The 21,331-nt window shown below is 34.4% G+C and overlaps 1 protein-coding gene across 1 annotated transcript; it reads left to right on the top strand.

The window, feature by feature from the left end:
• Positions 1-242: 242 nt before the first annotated feature.
• On the top strand, positions 243-5,246 carry K441DRAFT_566464 (uncharacterized protein; the record flags this gene model as incomplete). The annotated part of the gene is made up of 2 exons (XM_067643745.1): positions 243-399; positions 5,149-5,246. Coding segments are annotated over 2 exons (255 nt in total), but the record flags the coding sequence as incomplete, so codon positions are not given.
• Positions 5,247-21,331: the final 16,085 nt, after the last annotated feature.

The following is a 21,331-nucleotide window of genomic DNA, read 5'->3' as shown; positions in this document are numbered from 1 at the left end:
TCCTTTATAGTAACAGGATAGATATAGTCGACCTCCTAGAAAACGATGCCCCTATAAAACTCTACGGATTTTTACCTTTAGACTTTAAGAAGTTTATAAAGCTTAAAAAAGGACTTACTAACAAGGAACTCCGCAAGCTCCTCCCTAAAAGGTACTATAACTTTATTAATATATGCTTATAAAAGAGTATAGATATACTCCCCCTATATTAACCTAATAACTATACCATTAATATTAAATAAGGAAAAACGCTACCCTATAAGAGACCTTACCTAATATTAAAAGATAAACTTTTAGTTATTAAAAAGTATATTAACAAACACCTTAATAAAGGGTTTATTCGCCCCAGTATATCCCCAGTAGCCGCCCCTATCCTCCTTACTAAGAAGCTAGAAGGAGGTATTTAATTCTACATTAACTATAAAGGACTTAACGCTATTACGATTAAGAACTAATACCCTATACCGCTTATACGTAAGACTCTTAAGCGGCTTAGCTAAGCTAAAATCTATACCAAGCTTGATATTATTGCCGCCTTTAACCGCCTCCAAATACAAGAAGGTGATGAATAGAAAACCGTATTCGCATCGCGCTTTAGCTAATTTAAATATACTATTATACCCTTTAGCGTATATAACGGCCCAGGCAGCTTCTAAAGCTATATTAATAACGCCTTATAGGACTACCTTAACGACTTCTGCTCTGCGTACCTGGACGATATACTTATTTATAATAATAACTCTTTTAAGTATACCGAGCACGTTTAAAAGGTCCTATAGCGCCTTAGGGACGTAGGACTTTATATTAATTTAAAGAAGTGCAAATTCTTAGTTATAGAAGTAAAATACCTTAAACTAATTGTTACTACTAAGGGTGTCTATATAGACCCTAAGAAGGTACGTATAATTACTAAATAGCAAACCCCTAACTGCATTAAAGATGTATAAGCTTTCCTTAGTTTTGCTAACTTCTATTAAAAATTTATATACAACTTCTTGGGTATTATAGCACTACTTATAGCAATAATGCGAATAAAGGGCCTTTCCATAAAAGGAAGAAAAACATATCTACGTTTTATCTAGACGCCTAAATATAAGAAGGCGTTCTAAGACCTTAAAGATGCTTTTACTAAAGCACCTATCCTAGCTTACTTTATACCAGGATGATAACTCTATCTTAAGACTAACTCCTTAAACTACGTTAACGCAGGCGTCCTTTCCTAGATAGGTAATAACGGTCTCCTCTACCCAGTCGTATTCTATTTATCTAAGCTTATATTATAAGAATATAACTATAAGATCTATAATAAGGAACTTCTCGCGATTATATAAGNGTTTAAGGAATTCTAANNNGAACTCTNCTTAGNAGAACCTAACTAGCNAACTAAAGTCCTTACGGATNATTGNAACCTTAAGTACTTTATAACTATAAAATAGCTAAACTAANNCNAAGNACGCTNGAACNAGTTNCTCTNTNGTTTTAACTTTAAAATNNNATATAGGCNAGGAGTATAAGGTACTAAGCCTAATAGCCTAACACGCCGCTTATAAGACCTTCCTTAGTCTAAAGATAACCCCTATAACTAGTTCTAATAATAAACAATTCTAAAAGCACGGAATTTGGCCCTAGGTATACTACCTATAATAGAGCTAACTATACCTTAGCTCTATACTACAGAACTAGAATTACCTCCCAAAATTAATGAGCTTATTACTACGGTATATAACACCTCTATTAACCTATTACTGTATTAACTTATTACCGCAAAGACCGCTAGCGCCTATACGCTACTAACTAAACTCTAAAGCTTAGGCTAGATTAATATAGCAGCCTTAGAAGTAAAAGAGAACAGGCTCTATTATAGAGGCCGTCTATTTATCCCTAACTTAGAAAATCTATAACGGTAACTAATCTAAATAGCCTACAACCTCTAATTAAGCGGCCACTTAGGCAGAGGAGGAACCTATAAGCTTCTTAGCTAATATTACTTCTGGCCTAAAATAATAAACTTAGTTAAACGCTTTATAGGCGCCTGTTATAGTTATAAGCGCGCTAAGGCCTTTAATATAAAGTACTAAGGACTACTATACCCTTTACTAGTACCTATACAATAATAGGCAGATATCGCTATAGATTTCATTATTAACCTACTACCCTATAAGTAACATGGCCGTACCTATAAGAACATCCTTATAATAATATGCCAACTTATAAAAGAGCGCCACTACGTCCTAACTAAAGGCGTAGCTGTTAGCGATATCACTAACGCCTTCTTTCGCGAAATCTACTAATTATATAGGTTACCTAACTTAATTACGTCTAACTAAGGTATATAGTTCGGCTCTAATATATAGAGACAAATCTGCCAACGCCTTAGCATCTCCGTTAAGATGTCTATATTCTTCTACTATAAAACTACTAGGTAACCGGAAAACGCTAATACTAGCATAAAAGCGTACCTACGATAGGTAGTTGCCTATAGTTAAGATAACTAGGTGGATTACCTCCTACTAGGTAAATTCGCAGCGAATAATTATATCTTAACTACTATAGAACTTACCCCGTTCTTCGCGAACAAGGGATATTACCCCCGATCCGGCATAGAACCACTAGAACCTATTAATAAAAAACTGCTATATAGAAAATGCCTTAAGATGCTACTTATTAACTAGCATACAGACCATATAAAAAATCTACTTAACTACTGTAAGGGAGAAATGGCCTAGGCTTAAGCAAAGTAGGCCTACTTCGCCAACTATTATAGAACGCCACTACTAGAGATACGTGTTGGCGACTAGGTATAGCTAGATATACGTAATATCTCTACGCAAAGGCCTATAAAGTCACTTAATTATAAGAACCTCAGCCCCTACCTAATTAAACAAGTCATTAATAGGGGAGCCGTATATAAGCTAGAGCTTCCGCCTACCCTAGCCACCCGCAGGATATAGCCTATATTTTACCCATAGCTACTACACCTTTACCAGCCTAACCCCTTACCGGGGCAGACACAGCCTAAACCCCTACCAGTACTAATCCGAGACAAGAACGAAGATAAAAACCATAAGGAGTAGACCGTTAAACAAATTATTAACTCTAAATACTTTGGCAAAGGCAGAGGACGACGGCTCTACTATAGAGCTATATACATAGGATTTGATATAGATTAGCCAGAATGGCAACTATAGGAAGACTTTAAAAATGCAAAGGATTTAATTAGTGACTTTTACTATACAAACCTATAGAAACCGGGCCTAAGCAGAGATTTTATACCTAATCCTCTATAGAAGCCCTTATAGAGTTAAACCGTTATACATTACTACGTAGGGGCAAATTGCCATTAAATTGCCGTTAGATTGCGGCAAAGTGCGATCACGTGACCGGAATATTGTTAAGATATCCAGGAACTTTGACCGGCGGTTAAAGTTGTCTAATTAGTCGGATTCTTAGATGCCAAGCCTTATTACATAACGTTGTTTTAAGCCTTTAGTAATACCCCCCTTTCTTCTTTTCTATACCCTAAGTGTCCCTTCTATATATATATAGTAACCACAGCGTCGCCAGAGCTCCGCCTCTATAGGAGGGGGGGTAGTGTTACAGAACCCTACCGGAGGGGCCTCTATAGGAGAGCCCCGTGCTCTTACGTACACCTCGCGTACAGCTTATATCAGCTACGCGTAGGTATATCACCTCCTTACGCCCTCGACCCTTACGATTGATCGCGTAACGTCTTGTAGACTCCTCGAATATATACGTCTTATAGCCACTGCCCCGTCCCGTAACACGTTCTTAAAGAGAACTTTAAAAGGGTTAAAGTTAGGAACCTTAAATAACGGGAAAGACTCCTAGGGCCAACCTAATACCTATCTGGTACCTTTATAGGAACACTTTAAGAAGTTAAGAGAAAACTCCGGAGGTAGATCCTATTAGAAAAATAAGTAGAGTAATAACCGCACTAATAATCTAAAAAAAGAAAAGCCCTAGTTACGGACTTCTCCTAGCTGCAACTAGGGCAAGATATAAAAGAAAAGACTCCCTATATTGCTATTAAGCTAGAAATAATACTCCCTATAGGTAAGGTATAACAGTTCCAAGCACTATATAATAGCGGCGCCGAAATTAATCTTATACGATATAATTTAGTAAAAGAGTATAAACTTATCCCATTGTAAAGGTGGCGGAAACCTATTATAGGCTTCTTAGATAAGCATTAAATTAAACTATATAGTGCCTATAAGCTTATAGTGTTAGTAGCCAACATATATAACTGTACTAAGGTAGTCGGCCCGCAACCCTTCTAGGCGGCTAATTTCGTAGGTTATAACCTTATCCTTAGATACCCTTAGCTAGCGGAAGTAGATCTTAAGATACGCTTTAAAACTAGAGCCTTTAAATAGTAGAATAATAAAGATTTGGAAGGGCGTATATTACTAATAAGCCTAAAGAACATCTTAGAGAATATAGCCCTAGGTAAAATAGTATACGCTCTACACCTAAAGGAGTATTAGATCTAACCCCTATTTAGTAGCAAGATAGGTATAGAGCCTAGTATAGGTAATAACCCCTCTATAATGGAGACCCTATAGGGAACTACTGGATAGGTCGCGGAGACATTATAGGGAGGCGGCAATCTTAAAGATCTTATAAGATACTTTAACCGCTATAGATTACTCTAGCTTAAGTAATATACGGAGAGTATACTACGGCACCTTAAATGCTGCGTTAAGGAGTTCCCTATCCTTTACTAGCTACCGTATAAAACGGTTTAATATACGGTAGCAACTATATATAAGCAACCACTATAGCGTATAACGCTGCCCGCGAGTATCTTAAGAGAGCTTTAGGACCTACCTAACAATGACGCGGAGGATAAACGTAACCCCGATTTATTAAATATCCTAGTAGGCCTAAGGGACTTACTAAGGGTATTTTCGGGTAAGAGAGTAAAAGTTCTACTATAGAACTCGGAGTACGATTATATAATTAATCTAAAAGAAGGTAAATAACTGCCGAACCTTCCTATTTACAACCTCTTGCGTAAAGAGCTTAAGATCCTATAGGAGTACCTTAATGGGTTACTAAAAAAGGGGTAGATCTAGCCTAATAAGTTGCCGTCAGGCATACTAATTCTCTTTATTCTAAAACTAGATAAAACTATAAGGCTATACGTAAACTATCGCGGTCTTAATAAGATTATAATTAAGAACCGTTACCTATTACCACTAGTTAGTAAAATACTAGATTAACTATCTAGGGCGAAGATCTTTACGAAGCTAGATCTATAAGACGCCTACTATAGGCTTTGTATTAAAGAAGGGGATAAGTAAAAGACCGCTTTTAAGACCCGATATGGCTACTTTAAGTATCTAATAATGCCTTTTAGGCTAGCTAATACGCCTATAATATTCCAATTGTATATTTACAGAGCCTTAGGGGGACTAGTTAACCGTATATACGTTATTTATTTAGATAATATCTTAATCTACTTAGAAGACGAGGATTAATATAAATAACACGTCCGTAAAGTGCTAGAACATTTAGATAATTAGGGCCTCTACGCTAAGGCATTAAAGTATATCTTTAATACTAAGCAGGTTGAGTTCCTAGGTTATATTATAACGCCTATAGGTATAGTTATAAACCTAGTACAGATGTAGATAATCTAGGAGTAGCCGGAGCTAGAGAGCTATTAGGATATTTAAGTATTTCTAGGCTTTGCCAATTTCTATAGGCGCTTTATTTATAACTACTCGGACGTCGCCTAATACCTATTTAACTATATTATAGAAGCTTCCTAAGACCTAACCCAAGGAGCAAAAAGCTTAAAGGTGGTAAGGAAGAAAACTAAGAAGGGACTAACTAAATAGTATAAGCTATGGTTATGGCCTAAAAAGGTTTAAAAGGCCTTTCGGAAACTTCGCGCAAAGTTTATAAAAGCTTTATTACTGCGGCATTTTAACCTAGATTAGCTATTAATAATAATTACTAATGTATTAAATTTTGCCCTTACTAGTATCCTATTATAACCTAATAGGCATCTAGACGCTACCTAGCTCTATTAAAGACTAGTAGTATTTTATAGTAGAAAATTCCAGAGACCTAAAGTTAGGTATTATACCCACGACAAGGAACTGCTAGCTATAGTCGACTGCTTTAAATAGTGGCAACACTACCTTAAGCACGCGAGCTATACTACTCGTATACTCTTAGATTACTATAATCTACGCTACTTTATAACTATAAAGGAGCTTATACCTTAATAAGCCAGATAGGCAGAGGAGCTCGTATAATTTAATTTTAAGATTAAATATAAGCTAGGGGAAAACAACCCTACTAATAGACTGTTATAACGGCCAGACTATACCAAAGGCTTTAAAACGGGAGAAGGAAAACAGATAATAGATATCTTACTCCCTATATTATAGAATAAGCTCTAGGTATAGAATGCTTAAGTACCTACAGCTCTATATACTAAGTCTTAGGCGGTATAAGCCCTATTGGTTTCCACTAACGTTCTAGCTAGTACCTGGTCCGTTGCCAATAAGGGTCCAAATATACCTAAACAGGATATCCCTAATACATTCTTAGAACCTAGTGATATACTATCTCTAATTACTAAGCTATCCCCTTAAATAAATAGCGAAGCTATAGAGCAATTGGAACTCGGAGCCCTATAATAACTAAAGGACTTTAACCTCATAGCGGCCTTCCTAACGCACGCGTATTAAAGAGTTATAAAATCTATAGTACTATCTAGTCTTATACTTAAAGCAGTATAGGATAAAATAGCTTTTACCTAGGAACTATCCGAAGGGTTAACGGATCTCATCCATAAGGTGTAATAGAGGGATACTTCCTATGCCATTCTTAATATAGAAGTAGACCGGAAACGTAATGGAAAGGAAGCTACTAGGCGCTACTATTAGAAACTAGTGTTACGGACGCTTTAAGTACAATGTTACGACTACTAGGAAAGGAGTTGGAGGAAGCTAGTTAGTTAATATAGGCAAGGTCCAGAATGGAACCAGTGGAACTATATAACGAGGAATAGTAAGCAGAGTCACGTAATGTAATCTGTATAATCTATATAATCTATAAGATCTGCGATAGAGCGAGTAGAGCAGATAGAGTAAATAGAGTAACGACTTTTATAGGAGTACGGTTGTGTATTTAAGGACCCTTAGTCCCTACCTAGATAGTTCCTTCCTTATAGTAATTCTCGGAATATAATTAGAGTTAATCTGTTAGGCAACCACTCCACTAGTTATTATTACGTTGTTAACTTTTATACTTGCATTTCCTACACACCTAGCCTATTAATAAGCCCATTATAGTTCTTACTATAAGGTTCCGTTATATAATTACTACTACGGTTACGGTATTAATATAAGAAGTTGAATAACATGCTACTAAAAGCAGCCACTACAACGCCATTAACGGCAGCAACTACTTTAAGGATAGGAGGTAATACCAGTATAGCAGATACTAACTCACAGTAACCTGTGACGGTTGGACAACTATAGGAAATAGTTAACTAGCTAATAGCTAATAATGTAGTGTTTAAAGAAAGACTTAATAGGATAGGAGTAGTAAAGATTAAGCTACTATTAATTAAGAGATTTATAGGAGAGAGGTTAAAGCTTAAAGGATTTCTTACGTAGATACACTTTAAGGTCTTATAGAAGGGAGTAAAGTTACCTATACCTGTGGATCGGATAGCCTACGCAGGACTATTCTTATTAGGAAAAGCACTTGAGTGGTTTAAACCTTACCTTACGGAAATACAGGCAAATAGAATAATAACCACTAACTAAAACGTGCGATTTATGTTCTTAAGTTAGGAAGGATTTGTAGAATAACTTACGCAGATATTTAGAGACCTAGAAAAAATAACTATAGCAGAAAGAAAACTCTAGAACCTCGTGTAATAAACTTTAGCAATTAAGTATATGATATAGTTTTAGATACTAGTAATATAAGTAGAGTGGAATAATAGGGCGCTTATGGCACAGTATAAATAAGGACTTAAGGCTAAAGTCTAGGATATAATTATCTTAATAGAAGATACGGACACCCTAAGGGAACTAATAGATTAGGTAATTAAGATTAACAATTAGATCTACTAAAGGGAATAGGCTAAGAGAGGCTAGGATAGAGTTCTATAGTTATATAAGGCGTAGAGTATGTAATAATAAAAGCTAAGTTAGAAACTATAGTATGGCGTAGAGCTAATAGACCTAAGCGGTACTAAAGAAGCCTATAAGAGATAGAGCAAACTATAAAAACCTAGAGGATAAGGATTAAGTAATTAAAGGTTTAAGGAGCAGAGGCTAAATCAGGGATTTTAATAGTAGAAGATATTTAGGCGGACTTTATAGTAAGAGAAATGGTTTAAAGAAGGAGCTTATATAAATTACAGAAAATAGGGTTATTATATTAGAGACTGTAGAAGTGGGTAGAGTTACTACGCAGTAAAAGGTATAAGACTAGCAGACGATATATATATATAAAAGGACGATAATATACTGCGAGGAACAAAAGAATATTTAATTAGAAGTTTTGCGTTTTATTATAATAACATATACCAAATTTATAAGGACGCTAAGTACGGCGTAAGCTATTAGCTATAAGAGCTAGCACCTATAGGATATAGAGGAACTAATAAACTAGTTTGCAGATCGGATATTAAAGATGATAAATTTAACCTAGGCGAAATATTCCGTGATAATAAGGTAATAAGGGCCGCTTACTAAGAGTAAGTAGACCTTGGAGATGTTATACTAGAGGTAGAGGATGATTCTACTATAGAATAGGGAATATTAGTAGGGATCGAAACCCTACTAAATATAATGTCTATCGCTTCGCGAGACGTAAGAGAAGTAAGATAGCGAACCACTTCGGCACTTAATAAAGGTAAAAGGCTAAAGGCTTAAGATTCTTATAGCGAGATAAGAGATAACTAAGATTCTTAAGACAAGATAAGGTAAGCTTAAGAACCTATAATAGACGATAACTAATAGAGTAGAGTAGTAGCTTAGTTTAAAGATATACAAATAAGCTTGGGACGGAAGTTCCTATAGATATAAGATTCTTAAGATAAGATAAGTGAGATTTAAGACTTTTAAGATAAGATAAGAACACTAAGTAAGCCTAGTTAGACTAAGGTAGGAGCTAAGCTTAAGTTAGAAGCAAGCTTAGGATTAAGTAATCTAAGGGGTTAAGAATTTGGAGCATAAATTAGGACACCTATAGATAAGAGGTAAGGAGCTTCTTTATAGATCAGAGAATCTGTAGTATAAACAGTAATTAGACTAGGAGACAGATATATAGACCTAAAAGACTTACTAGGGGAACATAGTATTTAGCCTAAAGATTAAAAAGTTAATACTAGGATTAAGAAGCAAGACAACTTTAAGAATTAAAGCGTAAGGCGTAAACTAAAAGAAACCATAGAAGAGTTTAGATAAAGAATTATCGCATAGCAAGAATAGAAATTAGATAAGAGATCTAGTATATTAGGACGTATAAAGGACAGAGTACTAGTATAAAGAATTACTAATAGGCTAAGAGCAGGCATACTAAGAGCTAAGTGGCTTACTAAACTAGAAAATAAAGAGAATCTAGGGATTTTAATTAGGTTTAAAGAATAATATATAAAGGGCTATTACGATATAGTAATAAGAAGATACTTCCTTATGGACAGACCGTATATACTCCAGCAGCTATACTAAAAGTAGTATAGGCAAAGGCACAATAATAAGTAGGAAGATTTCTATATATAGTTAGATAAAAAAGTTATTTAGGACCACCTAATTACAGAAAAGGCCATAACGCATATTAAAGGAGCCTTAATTATAACGTTAAAGGATCTAGAGAAACGCTTAGAGGACTAGAGGAATAAGAGACGTATCTTAGTACCTATAAATAAAGTTATAACGTTTAGATTAGTATAATAAAGGTTTAAACTTAGGGATGAAGATAAGCTAAGAGTTAACCTAAAGCACCTAGTATACTATATATTATTATAGATTGTATATATAGATAATATATATAAAATATATAAGAATCCGAAGGAAAAGAATTAGAAATACCCTATAAGGATATACTAAATAACGAACGAGTAATAGTATAGGAATGCCAAATATATATATAGATGGCATCCAGCAGAAGTCTAAAAGGAAGGAAGTTTAGTACTTTAACTAGGAAAATTCCTTACGGAAGAATGCTTAAACGGACGATAGTAGTGGGAATGCCTAGAAAATACGTGTTTATAGTATATTAAAGATAAAAAGCGAACTAGGTATTAGCTAAAGAGCGAGCTAAGTGCACTAGGATTAAGCAGCTAATAGTTAGGAAAAGTAGAGGCCTATAAGACTAGAGGGAGCTAGTAGTAGAGCCTTAGACCCTTAAAGGAATTTAAGGATAACACCTAAATTTATAAGTTAATTAGTAAGATTAGTAGTTTAAAGCGCTAATAGATAGTAGAGTAACGCAAAACTATATCTTATTAATAGCAGTTAAGAGAATAGGGCTACCTTATAGACAAAAGGAGTAATTTTACCTATTAGTTACGATTTTAGGAGATCTAATAACCTATAGAGGAGGGATTATTAATCTTAAAATAGGACCTATTTAGATAACTATTAAAGGAAGATAAATTAAGATGTCTTTTAATATCCTACCATTAGGGCGGGATAAGGTAGTATTAGGCATGCCTTAGTTATAGGAGTACAATCTAAGGATTAATTAGATTACAGGTTAGGTCAATATTAGAGATACTTAACGCCGTAAGATGTAATAATAAGCTAAGTTAGTATAGTACTAAGTAGGAGCAACCTATAAAGAAATAGAAAAAGGACTAAGTTATATACTAAAGAGATACTATAAATACGGCAAGAAACTATGGTCACTAGAAAATAAAAAGCTATTAGAATATATAGTATGGGACTATAAGATAGAGTTAGAACCAGAAATAAGTCTAAAGTTCTTTCTAATCTATAAGCTTACTGAAGAAGAGGGTAGAGCGTTAAAAGAGTTTATCTAGGAAAATTTATAAAAGGGATATATTAGACTATTGTAGTCATTAGCGGGTTATCCAGTACTATTTATACTAAAGAAAAATGGCAAACTAAGGCTGTGTGTTAACTATAGATAGTTAAACAACATTACCAGGAAGGATAAATATCCTTTACCCTTAATTAGCAAAATCTAAGACAGGATAAGTAATGCGCAAATCTTTATAAAGATAGATCTAAGATAGGCGTACCATTAGATTAGGATTAAGGAAGGCAACAAATAGAAAGCAGCCTTTAGGTTAAAGGAAGGACTATATAAACCATTAGTTATATAATTTGGGCTTATAAACGCACTAGTAACGTTCTAGAAGCGTATTAATAGTATATTAGGAGAACACTTAGATGAATTTATTATAGTATATCTCGATAATATTATTATCTACTTAATAACTAAGGAAGAATATAAGGAACACGTTAAATGGGTTTTAAAGAGACTATAAGAAGAACAGATACTAGTAGCAATTAAGAAATACAAATTCTTCACTAGGAAGACCGATTTCGTTAGATTTATTATTAAATTAGGCTAACTTAGTATAGATCTAAAGAAGATTAAGGCTATAGTAAATTAGTAGGAACTAGAGAACGTTATACAGTTAAGATCGTTCCTAGGGTTTTGCAATTACTGTAAAAGGTTTATAGCGCAGTAGTTAAAGGATATTAAGCTATTTACGCGGTTAATAAAGAAAGAAGAACTATAGGCATAGGGAAAGGAGTAAAGAGAACTCTTTAAGAAAGTTAAAGAGTTGTTTACCTAGGAGCTAGTTCTTAAGATCTATTAACTAGGACTAGAGACAGTTATAAAGATAGATGTATTAAACTATACACTAGGGGCGTGCTTTATATAAAGGCATTAAGATAGATAGCACCTAGTAGCATACTATAGTTGGAAGATAACACCACCAGAGTTAAACTATAACATCTATAATAAGGAGTTATTAGGTATAGTTACAGCATTAAAGGAATAAAGAGCATTTTTATAAAGTATAGAGAAACTATTTATAGTTAAGATAGATTATAAGAACCTAATAGGATTCCTAATAACGAAGGAACTTAACTAAAGATAGGTTAGATAGGCAGAGATGCTTACGGAATACCATTTTAAGATTTAGTATACTAAAGGTACAGACAATATGTGGGTAGATACTCTAAGCCGTAAAGCTAAACTATAAAATAAGAAGAAGCTATTAGGGGCTTTATTGCGAAAAGATACAGACGGATTAATTAGGTATAATTATCTAAAAATTATAGTAACTTAAGAAGATGACGAACCAGAGAAAGTCTATAAGACACTAGAAAGCTTTTAGGTATAAAGAATTCTAGAAGCATAGCTAGAAGATTTATAGACGGATATATACGAAAATTAAGAAGTAAAGTATATCCTAAGAAGCATAGCAGAGCAGTTTATAGAAGACTTCTATAAGGGACTAACTTAAGAATATAATAGAGCTAAGGGCTTAATGTTAAGACTCTAGGAGGAATATATTATTAACGGAATCTAGAAAATAGCCAGAAAGGTTATAAAGGAATATTTAGATTGCTAAAGGAATAAACTAATAAGGCATAAGCTATATGGAGGGCTACAACCTATTAAAATACTAAAGAGACCATAGGAGGTTATATTATGGGACTTTATTATTAAGTTACTAAAATTAAAAGATCCTATTACCGGACAAAATTATAATGTAATCTTAGTAATAGTAGACAAGCTTATAAAGTGGGGATACTTTATAGCATATACAGAAGAAATCTTAGCGGAAGATATCGCTAGAATTTATATTAAAGAAGTATTCGCAAGGTATAGAGCACTAAGTAAAATTATATTAGATAGAGATCTAAGATTCGTAGCAGTATTTTGGGAAGTGTTCTTAGTAAAGCAAGGAGTTTAAGCAGCAACTTCTACCGTATATTATCTACAGATAGACGGTTAAACGGAAAGGTTAAATTAGACGCTAGAGCAGTATCTAAGGCATTATATTAACTATGCATAAAATAATTAGGTATTGCTATTACCAGTTATATAGTTTGCATATAATGCAACACCTTAAGAAGAAATAGGCATATTACTATTTAAGACAAATTACGGATATAAGCTAAGAATATTATTATTACTATAGCAAGCGAAGAAAATAAGTAGTATAGCTAAAGAAAGAATAAAGACGTTAATAAATCTTTATATAGACCTTATAGAATTAGTAAAGAAAGTATAAGAGAGAATAAAAAAGTACTATAATACTAAGAGATCTAAGGGACCAGATCTTAAGGAGGGAGATAAAGTATGGCTACTACACAAAAATTTCAAGAGTTGACGACTAAGTAAGAAGTTGGACTACGTTAGACTAGGACCTTTTAAAATTATATAGAGGATTTCACCGGTTACGTTTAAGTTAAACCTACCAGCTAAAATAAAGATCTACCCTATATAGCACATCGCAATACTAGAGCTAGTATATAGGAATATTAAGCCACTAGTTTATAAAGCAGACACGTATAGAGGACAAGAAGAAGATAAATAGCAAGTTTTAAAGATCGTTAATTATAAGGACATCGACAATAAAATATAGTATAAAGTAAAGTGGATAGGCTACACTGAGACTACCTAGGAGCTACTAGAGAATTTAAAAAACGCTATAGAAAAGGTATAGGAGTATCGGAAGAGATTAGGTTAAATAGCATTAATAAAGAAGGATTGCTAAAGAACGAGTCACCTAAGGGGGACCTAAGAAGAGCAGCTGCTAAACTACTCGGATCTGTTTCCTTCTCTATTAGAGGAGAATCTATTCTTTTATTACCTAGTTCCTACAGACCTTATTCTATAAGTTTCCACTCCTTAAAACAAACCTTCTTACAAACATATTAGAGACGTTAAACTTTCACAAAGGCAAACTACTAAGCCTTAAGAGCACGAGCAGATTCTTTAGAATAATAATAGGCTTCTACTAGCGCCGCGGCAAGATTACCCTTAAGTTTTTCTGCCTTAAATTAAATATAAGACCCTAAGATAAATCAATTAGGGAACCAGACGACTATTAAGAGCAATAGGTCGCGTACATTTAGCATTAGAAACAGAGCGTACGTCATAGGACAAACGAATATTCGCTTTAGTGCACTCCGAGCAAGAGAACGGTTATTACAAAAATAGGTTTGCTAACGCAATACAGACCAACCCCTCTTTTAAACAACAAGAACACGGAGACGGCATTATTTCACCAAAAGATAATATCGCAGCAACAGTACGAGACCGGCGAGCTGTAGAAGAAAGAGAGGATGCTTTAGGCATTATAAGTAACAATGTCAACCAAATTAATTAGATGGATATTACACCTCTAGTAAACAACCTAGAGATGCTAGGTATCTTTAAGGACAAAGATAAAGAGAAGGGAGATGGTATTACGGACGCTTTAAGTACAATGTTATAACTACTGGGAAAGGAGTTAAAGGAAGCTAGTTGGTTAATATAAGCAAGGTCCAGAATGGAACCAATAGAACTATGTGACGAGGAATAGTAAGCAGAGTCACATGATGTAATTTGTGTAATCTGTATAATCTATAAGATCTGCAACAGAGCAAGCAAAGCAGACAGAGCAAATAGAGCAACGACTTTTATAGGAGTACAGTTGTATATTTAAGGACCCTCAGTCCCTACCTAGATAGTTCCTTCCTTGTAGTAATTCTCGGAATATAATTAGAGTTAATCTATTAGGCAACCACTCCACTAGTTGTTATTACGTTGTTAACTTTTATACTTGCATTTCTTACACACCTAGCCTATTAACGAGCCTATCGTAGTTCTTGCTATAAGGTTCCGTTATAACTAGACCCAATAGGCCTACTATATAGAGGTGGTAAGGTTTAGGTGCTATAAGAAGCAAATCTACGACAGAAGATTCTTATAAAGAATTACGATAATCCTCTGGGCGGCTACTATAGTTAAGTAAAAATAGTAGAATTACTTTAGCGCAAATACTATTAGTTAAGGCTTAATTAGGAAGTAAAGGAGTATATTAGCTATTGCGAGAAGTATTAAGTATACAAGATCCGCAGGCACAAGCCATAGGGTCTACTTAAATTAGTTCCCCCCGCTAGTAAGCCATGGCGATATTACGCCATAGACTTCATTACGGATCTCCCGCTATTTAAAGATGGCTAAGGACGAATATATAATTCGGTCCTTGTACTTATTAATAGGTTTTTAAAGTACGTCTAATACCTTCTCGTTAATAAGACAATTAACGTATAAGAGCTTACCAACTTAATTAAGGAGAAATGCTTTCTTAAAGTAGATTAGCCGCATTCTATTATTACTAATAGGGGCAGCGTCTTTATAAGTTAGTACTAGTCAGATCTATACTTTTATTTAAAGATAGACTACTAGTATAGTATAGCTTTCCACCTACAGACGGATAGGTAAACGGAACGCTAGAACTAGGAACTAGAGTCTTACCTACAGATGTATTTAAACTACTAGTAAGACAACTGGTGTAAGCTACTTCCGTACATAGAGTATACTTACAATTTAAAGTAATATATATCGCATAAGTATGCACTAATCTAGATTGCCTATGGCGTTTAACTATTTGGGTTTAATAGTATACCCGACAATTACTAGCTAAGGCCGCATAATTAGTTATAGGATCCTACTGGGAAGTTTAAGGATATCTACTGGAGAGTATAAGGATACCTTTAGGAATAAGAAAAGTAATAGAAGTATGCGAAGCAGAGCCTACAAAATACCCAAGAGCAGTAGAGACTTTAGTATAACCGCAAGCACTAGGATAAGCATTTTAGAGTAGGCGATAAGGTTCTATTACGTTTAACAAATATTAAGACCCGTCAACTATTAAAGAAGCTTAATATAAGATACCTAGGTCTCTTTTAAGTTAAGGAATAAATTAGCAAGCTAGCCTATTGTCTCCAGCTACCCCCATCTATAGCCTATATACATTTAGTGTTTTATATAAACCTACTAGAGCTATAGTATAGACTACTACCGGAAAAGAACTTCTATTTAGGTCCAATTGAATACCCTAAAGTAGTAGGCGAGCGGTATAAGGTTAAAGCTATACTATGCTATAAGTCTGTTAAGAACAAGCTTTAATTTAAAGTTAAATAGCTAGGCTAGCCCGCTAAGGACTCTATATAGGAACCAGAGGATTACCTTAATTATTGCGAAGATATTCTAAAAGAATATTGGGACTAAGGTCTATAATCTATAAGTCGTAGAAAGCGCTCTAATACTATGGTGTTATCGCAATCTATAAAGAAAGCTTATAAAAAGAGTAAATAGGTTAAATTGGATATGGAACGGATAGGCTCCGGAAACCATAGGGATAGGGCTACGGCCTAAGGCAGGACAGGTCCTCAGCTTTTTTACATATATAGCATAGAGTTAATAGGGCATTTTACTAGAATTGCATTCCTATTTATTAATCTATACTAGGAATATTGTTTTTAGGGCTTCTAAGCCCTTTCCGAAAGCCTTATAAGGCCTTCCCAAGCACCTAATTAAGGTCCTTAATTACTACTATATATAAAAACGAATCCTAAAAGTCTAAACCATAAATGCCTAATCTGAAAAGCCACTACGCCTTATTATTAGGAGTAGGATTAGTATCTATTGGGCCATTAAGTAATAGCTAACGAGAATGGGATCTAGATGCCTTGGTAGGCGTATAAGTAGGCATAAAAACAGGGGTAGGACAATAAGGTGTAGCTAAAGCAGAGACTCTTAAACGCTTAATACTAATATTAGGTCCAAACCAATACCAACAAAGCTCTTGCGGCGTAAGCTTATAGTTAATAAAGATATGCTTAAGCCTAGAATGAACAGAGACGTTAGCTGGCTAGTATAGTCTAGAACCACCGAGACCTTACTATAGCAACTGTTAGTTACCTATCCGGTAGGTATCTAAAGGGTAACCTACCTAATAACGTATCATATTATGCTCTTTTAAAACTTAACGCGTATACGCGAACTCCTTTCTATAGTAGACAGCAACCTTCTTTTTATTACCCCTATCTCTTACCCTATCCTTAATATACCAACCTTGCTCTTATATTAGGCGTTGCTAGCTAGCTTGCTAGGAATTATAGGCAGTATAGATAGCCGTGGCATAGTCTCGAATTCGGCTAAGTCGTTTAGCATTTACGCTGGAATAAGAGAGAGCCTAGGCGATGTAGTAGTTAAGGACATTAAAGGAACGTCGCCACTTAGGCCCAGGCTATTAAAGCTTAAAGTTAATAATAGAAATCTATTAAGAATAAAAAAGCTTACCTTAACGTAACTGCCGCTCTTGGTACGTATGCATTAATTATAAGAACTAAAGGTATTAGATTTAACGCAGTGCGTCTTATTATAAGCCTCCAAAATCCTATTATTAGATTTCTGGTCTTTTAAAGATATATAGGCAAAATTATTTAGGCAGGACTAGCACTAGTTGCGAGTTAGCGGAGGTTAGGGTTCTATATATAAAGGTAGGGCTAGGATACGCTATAGAATCTACTTAGAAGAGTAGTTAGTAGGAGAATAAAGAGGTATATTAAATTATTAATGGAAAAGAAGAAAATCTTAATAATATATTAAAGATACGTCTAAAATTGGACAAAGGTTAATAATGGGAAAGTAAAGTATTAAGGAAAAGGAGCTGCTTAATAAGTAAAGGTATCCTTATACTTTACCGTCTAATACTCTTCTAGTAAATAGCCGTAACCTTACCGATATAACTCCGTTATAATAGCGCTATTTAAAAGAAAGGAAATACGCGTATAAGTTATTTAACTATTACTTCCTTATAAAAACTGACTACGCGGCCGGGGGAAGGCAATTAAGACATTAAATCAAAGACGTATATGGGTTAAATTAGACCTAAAACGATACTATAGTATTAAAGAACAACGTTATAGACGTTCTTAATAATCGTATAATAGCTATAATTGCTATCGCGAAATGTCCCTATTTGCTAGGTAGTAGAGCTACGCCAAATATACGGCATAGGACTACCAGATTTAAAACTATATATATTAAATCTTAAGAGATAAGTCTCTTTAACTAACTAATTAATACCTTAACCGCATCTAATAGCCTAAGGGTAAATGCGGGAGTAATGCATTAGTAACGCAGAGAATTATAAGAAAAGGATTATAAGAAAGAATTATAGACCATATTTTAGCAGTTAAAGACGACGGCAAGCCAAGGCTCTATACGTTAAATCCCATACTAAAAGGTTCTATAGAACTATATTAGAACACCAAATTACCTATAACACTTATGATTAATTATAGACTAGCATAAAGGCTTAGAAGCAGAGTTATATAAAAATCTCTATATTAGCCTAGGTAGTTACTAGCATGCTTCTGGTAGACTTCTAATAGGTCTCCTAGTAATCCTCGCGTTTTTTCTCTAATTATATTTTTCCCTTATTAAGGTTTTTTAGGAGTTTAAAGTAGGGGTTAGATAGATAGATAATATATAGCGGCATACTAATACCTCTCTAATATCTTTCTAAACCTCTTCTGGGACGAGCCCTTATAATCTCCCTACTGTAAGGTAATGGCGATTAGGGGCCGACCGTAAGAAGGGGGGGGGCAATATAAGGGATATTATTGCGGACACCTTAGGTTACCCTTAGGACAACCCCTGGACGCCCCTTAAATGGTCGCCAGTCACGTGCCGGAGGCACGTACCCGTAGTATATAGTCTCTACGATCCTAGAGGCCTTACCTCCTTAAGGATTCGTCTCTCTTACCAATCTATCTTATTCCAATCGTGTCCTTATAGCCCCCTGTCTATAAGATCCCCTTATAATTATAAAGGATAAAAAGCTAAGGTAAGTTATACTAAAGAGATAGAATATATAGCTAAGAGTAAAAGAGAATTAGATTAAAATTAGGTAAAAGAAGAAGATAAAGCCAAAAGCTCTAAATATATAAGAAAGGATTGCTAAGTAACCTTAACTAATATTAGCGACTTAGTTAATCGAGGCATGGGCACGGCAAAAGGGACGCGCGAGCCTATACGATTGGATTGTCTATAAACGAGAATCTAAAGCTAGGGAAAGGAAAGGAGAAAAAGAGTAGCGCCGTTTAATGTTTTATAAAATCTTTACGTTACGTGACCGCAATATACGGCAATCTATAGCAACTTACTGGTACATAGTTCTGCCAAGTCCTGTCAGTGCTATAACATTACCCCCCCCCTCTAAAAAAGCCTGCCCTTAGGCTTTATTGCTAAAAGTCTTAGTAAGAGAATCTAACTAATTAGATAACTTTAACCGCTAGTTAAAGTTCCTAAATATCTTAAGACCTTATATAACTAAGAAATTTCTAAGGTGTTTTTATCCTTATATTCTTCTAGTAGCTTATTATCTTTATTATACTAGCATTTTATCTACTTATTTAGGTACTTTAGCGGTTTAGGTTTATTAGGGTAATAGCTATAAAACTTTTAAAGCTTATAGGGACTACCTATAAAGTTCTATATAGGGTACTAAGTAGGGTCTAGGTTATATCCTTTCTAACTAATATAATACTTTAATATTCCCTTTATAAGTTTATAAGCTAATATTTCTTTAATTTCCCATTTATTATTGCTATTAACTTAAATTAGTAGAGGAGGTTTATTCTTTTATCTAGGTAATAGGTTATTTATAGCTTTTTATAGCTTATCTAGTAAGAAAATAGGGTAAACTTTAATTAAGTCTAGGAGCTTAACCTTATATAAGTTACCTACTTTATTAAAAATCTTATATAGTCCTACTATTTTATAGTTTAGCTTATAGCTAGGCCGTTTTATTTTTTAATTCTTTATTATAACCTAAACCATATCGCCTATAGTAAAGTTAGGCTTACGCCTATACTTATTTGCCTACTATTTTATTAATTTTTAGGCCTTTTTAGGGTTATATAGGCTACTTTTTAGGCTTCTTCTAACCGCTTAGCATACTACTAGGCTTCCTTATAAGATAGTTTTTCGCGTATAGTCTAGGGCCCTTTTAGTTTTTCCTAGTTAAAGCTTATATAGGGTAGGTAACCTATTTTTAGTTAAATAGGGGTAAATCCAGTAGAGTTATGGGGTAGGGTCGCTTAGGCGTAGTCTATTAAGGGTAATAGTTTAGCTTAATTATTTTAAAAGTAGTTAATAAAAGGCCGGAGCCTCTAGTCCAAGTATTAATTTATAATCTCTATTTAGCTATTTATTTAGGGGTAATATACTATAGAAAGCTTTAGCTTAATACCTAAGATTTAGGTAAACTTATTCTAAAAGGCTAATATAAACTATAGTCCGTAGTTAGATATAATAATATCTAGTAGTCTATAAATTTAGTAGACGTAGTAGATATTACAAACGCTTTAAGTACGATGTTACGACTACTTGGAGAAGAATTGGAAGAAGCTAGTTAGTTAATATAAGCACGGTCTAGGATGGAACCCGTGGAACCATATAACGAGGAATAGTAGCTAAGGTTACATAATGTGCTACGTATTAAACGAGAGGAATAAGAGGAACTTACGTACCTTATATATAACACATATATCACGTATAAGAAGGATTTTATACATTGGCAAAATATGGTACCCTTTTAATGGCCTTAATGGTTGGTGGTTAACGCAATTGGCGCGCAGTTGAGGTCATTTGGCAACTCGACCGACTAGCCTATATCGTGTTTTTTTGACACGCAGCCTGCGTACAGCCTGCGCGCAACCTGCTAGCAATCTGCGTATTTGGCAACCATAATTATATTTACCTCTTTTATACTAATAGCATATTTTAAATAAATAAAAGCTATTTTAAAGCTATTTATAAGGCTAGCAAAATAAATAATATTATTTTAGATAATTTAATATAATATAGCGATGGTTCTCTTCTACCTATCTACCTATTAACTTACCTACCTGCCTATCTACCTACCTGCCTGCATCGCCTACCTATTTATATTACCTACCTATCTACATTACCTACCTATCTATATTACCTACCTATTTATATTACCTACCTACCTATATTGCCTACCTATCTGCATTACTTACCTATCTATATTGCCTACCTGTCTATATTGCCTACCTATTTATATTTACCTACCTATCTATATCTGCCTACCTGTTAGCATCTACCTACCTATCTGCATCTGCTTGCCTATCTATATCTACTTACCTATCTGTATTTACCTACCTATCTATATCTACCTACCCGTTAGCATCTTCCTGTTTATACTTACCTGTCTATACTACCTTAATTTAATTAATTAAATCGTTTATAGTGT

This window comes from Cenococcum geophilum (assembly GCF_001692895.1).
Source record: "Cenococcum geophilum 1.58 unplaced genomic scaffold K441scaffold_27, whole genome shotgun sequence".
Lineage (NCBI taxonomy): Eukaryota > Fungi > Ascomycota > Dothideomycetes > Gloniales > Gloniaceae > Cenococcum > Cenococcum geophilum.
The sequence above is the reverse complement of the archived record's forward strand: the minus strand, read 5'-3'. Positions and strand labels throughout refer to the sequence as shown.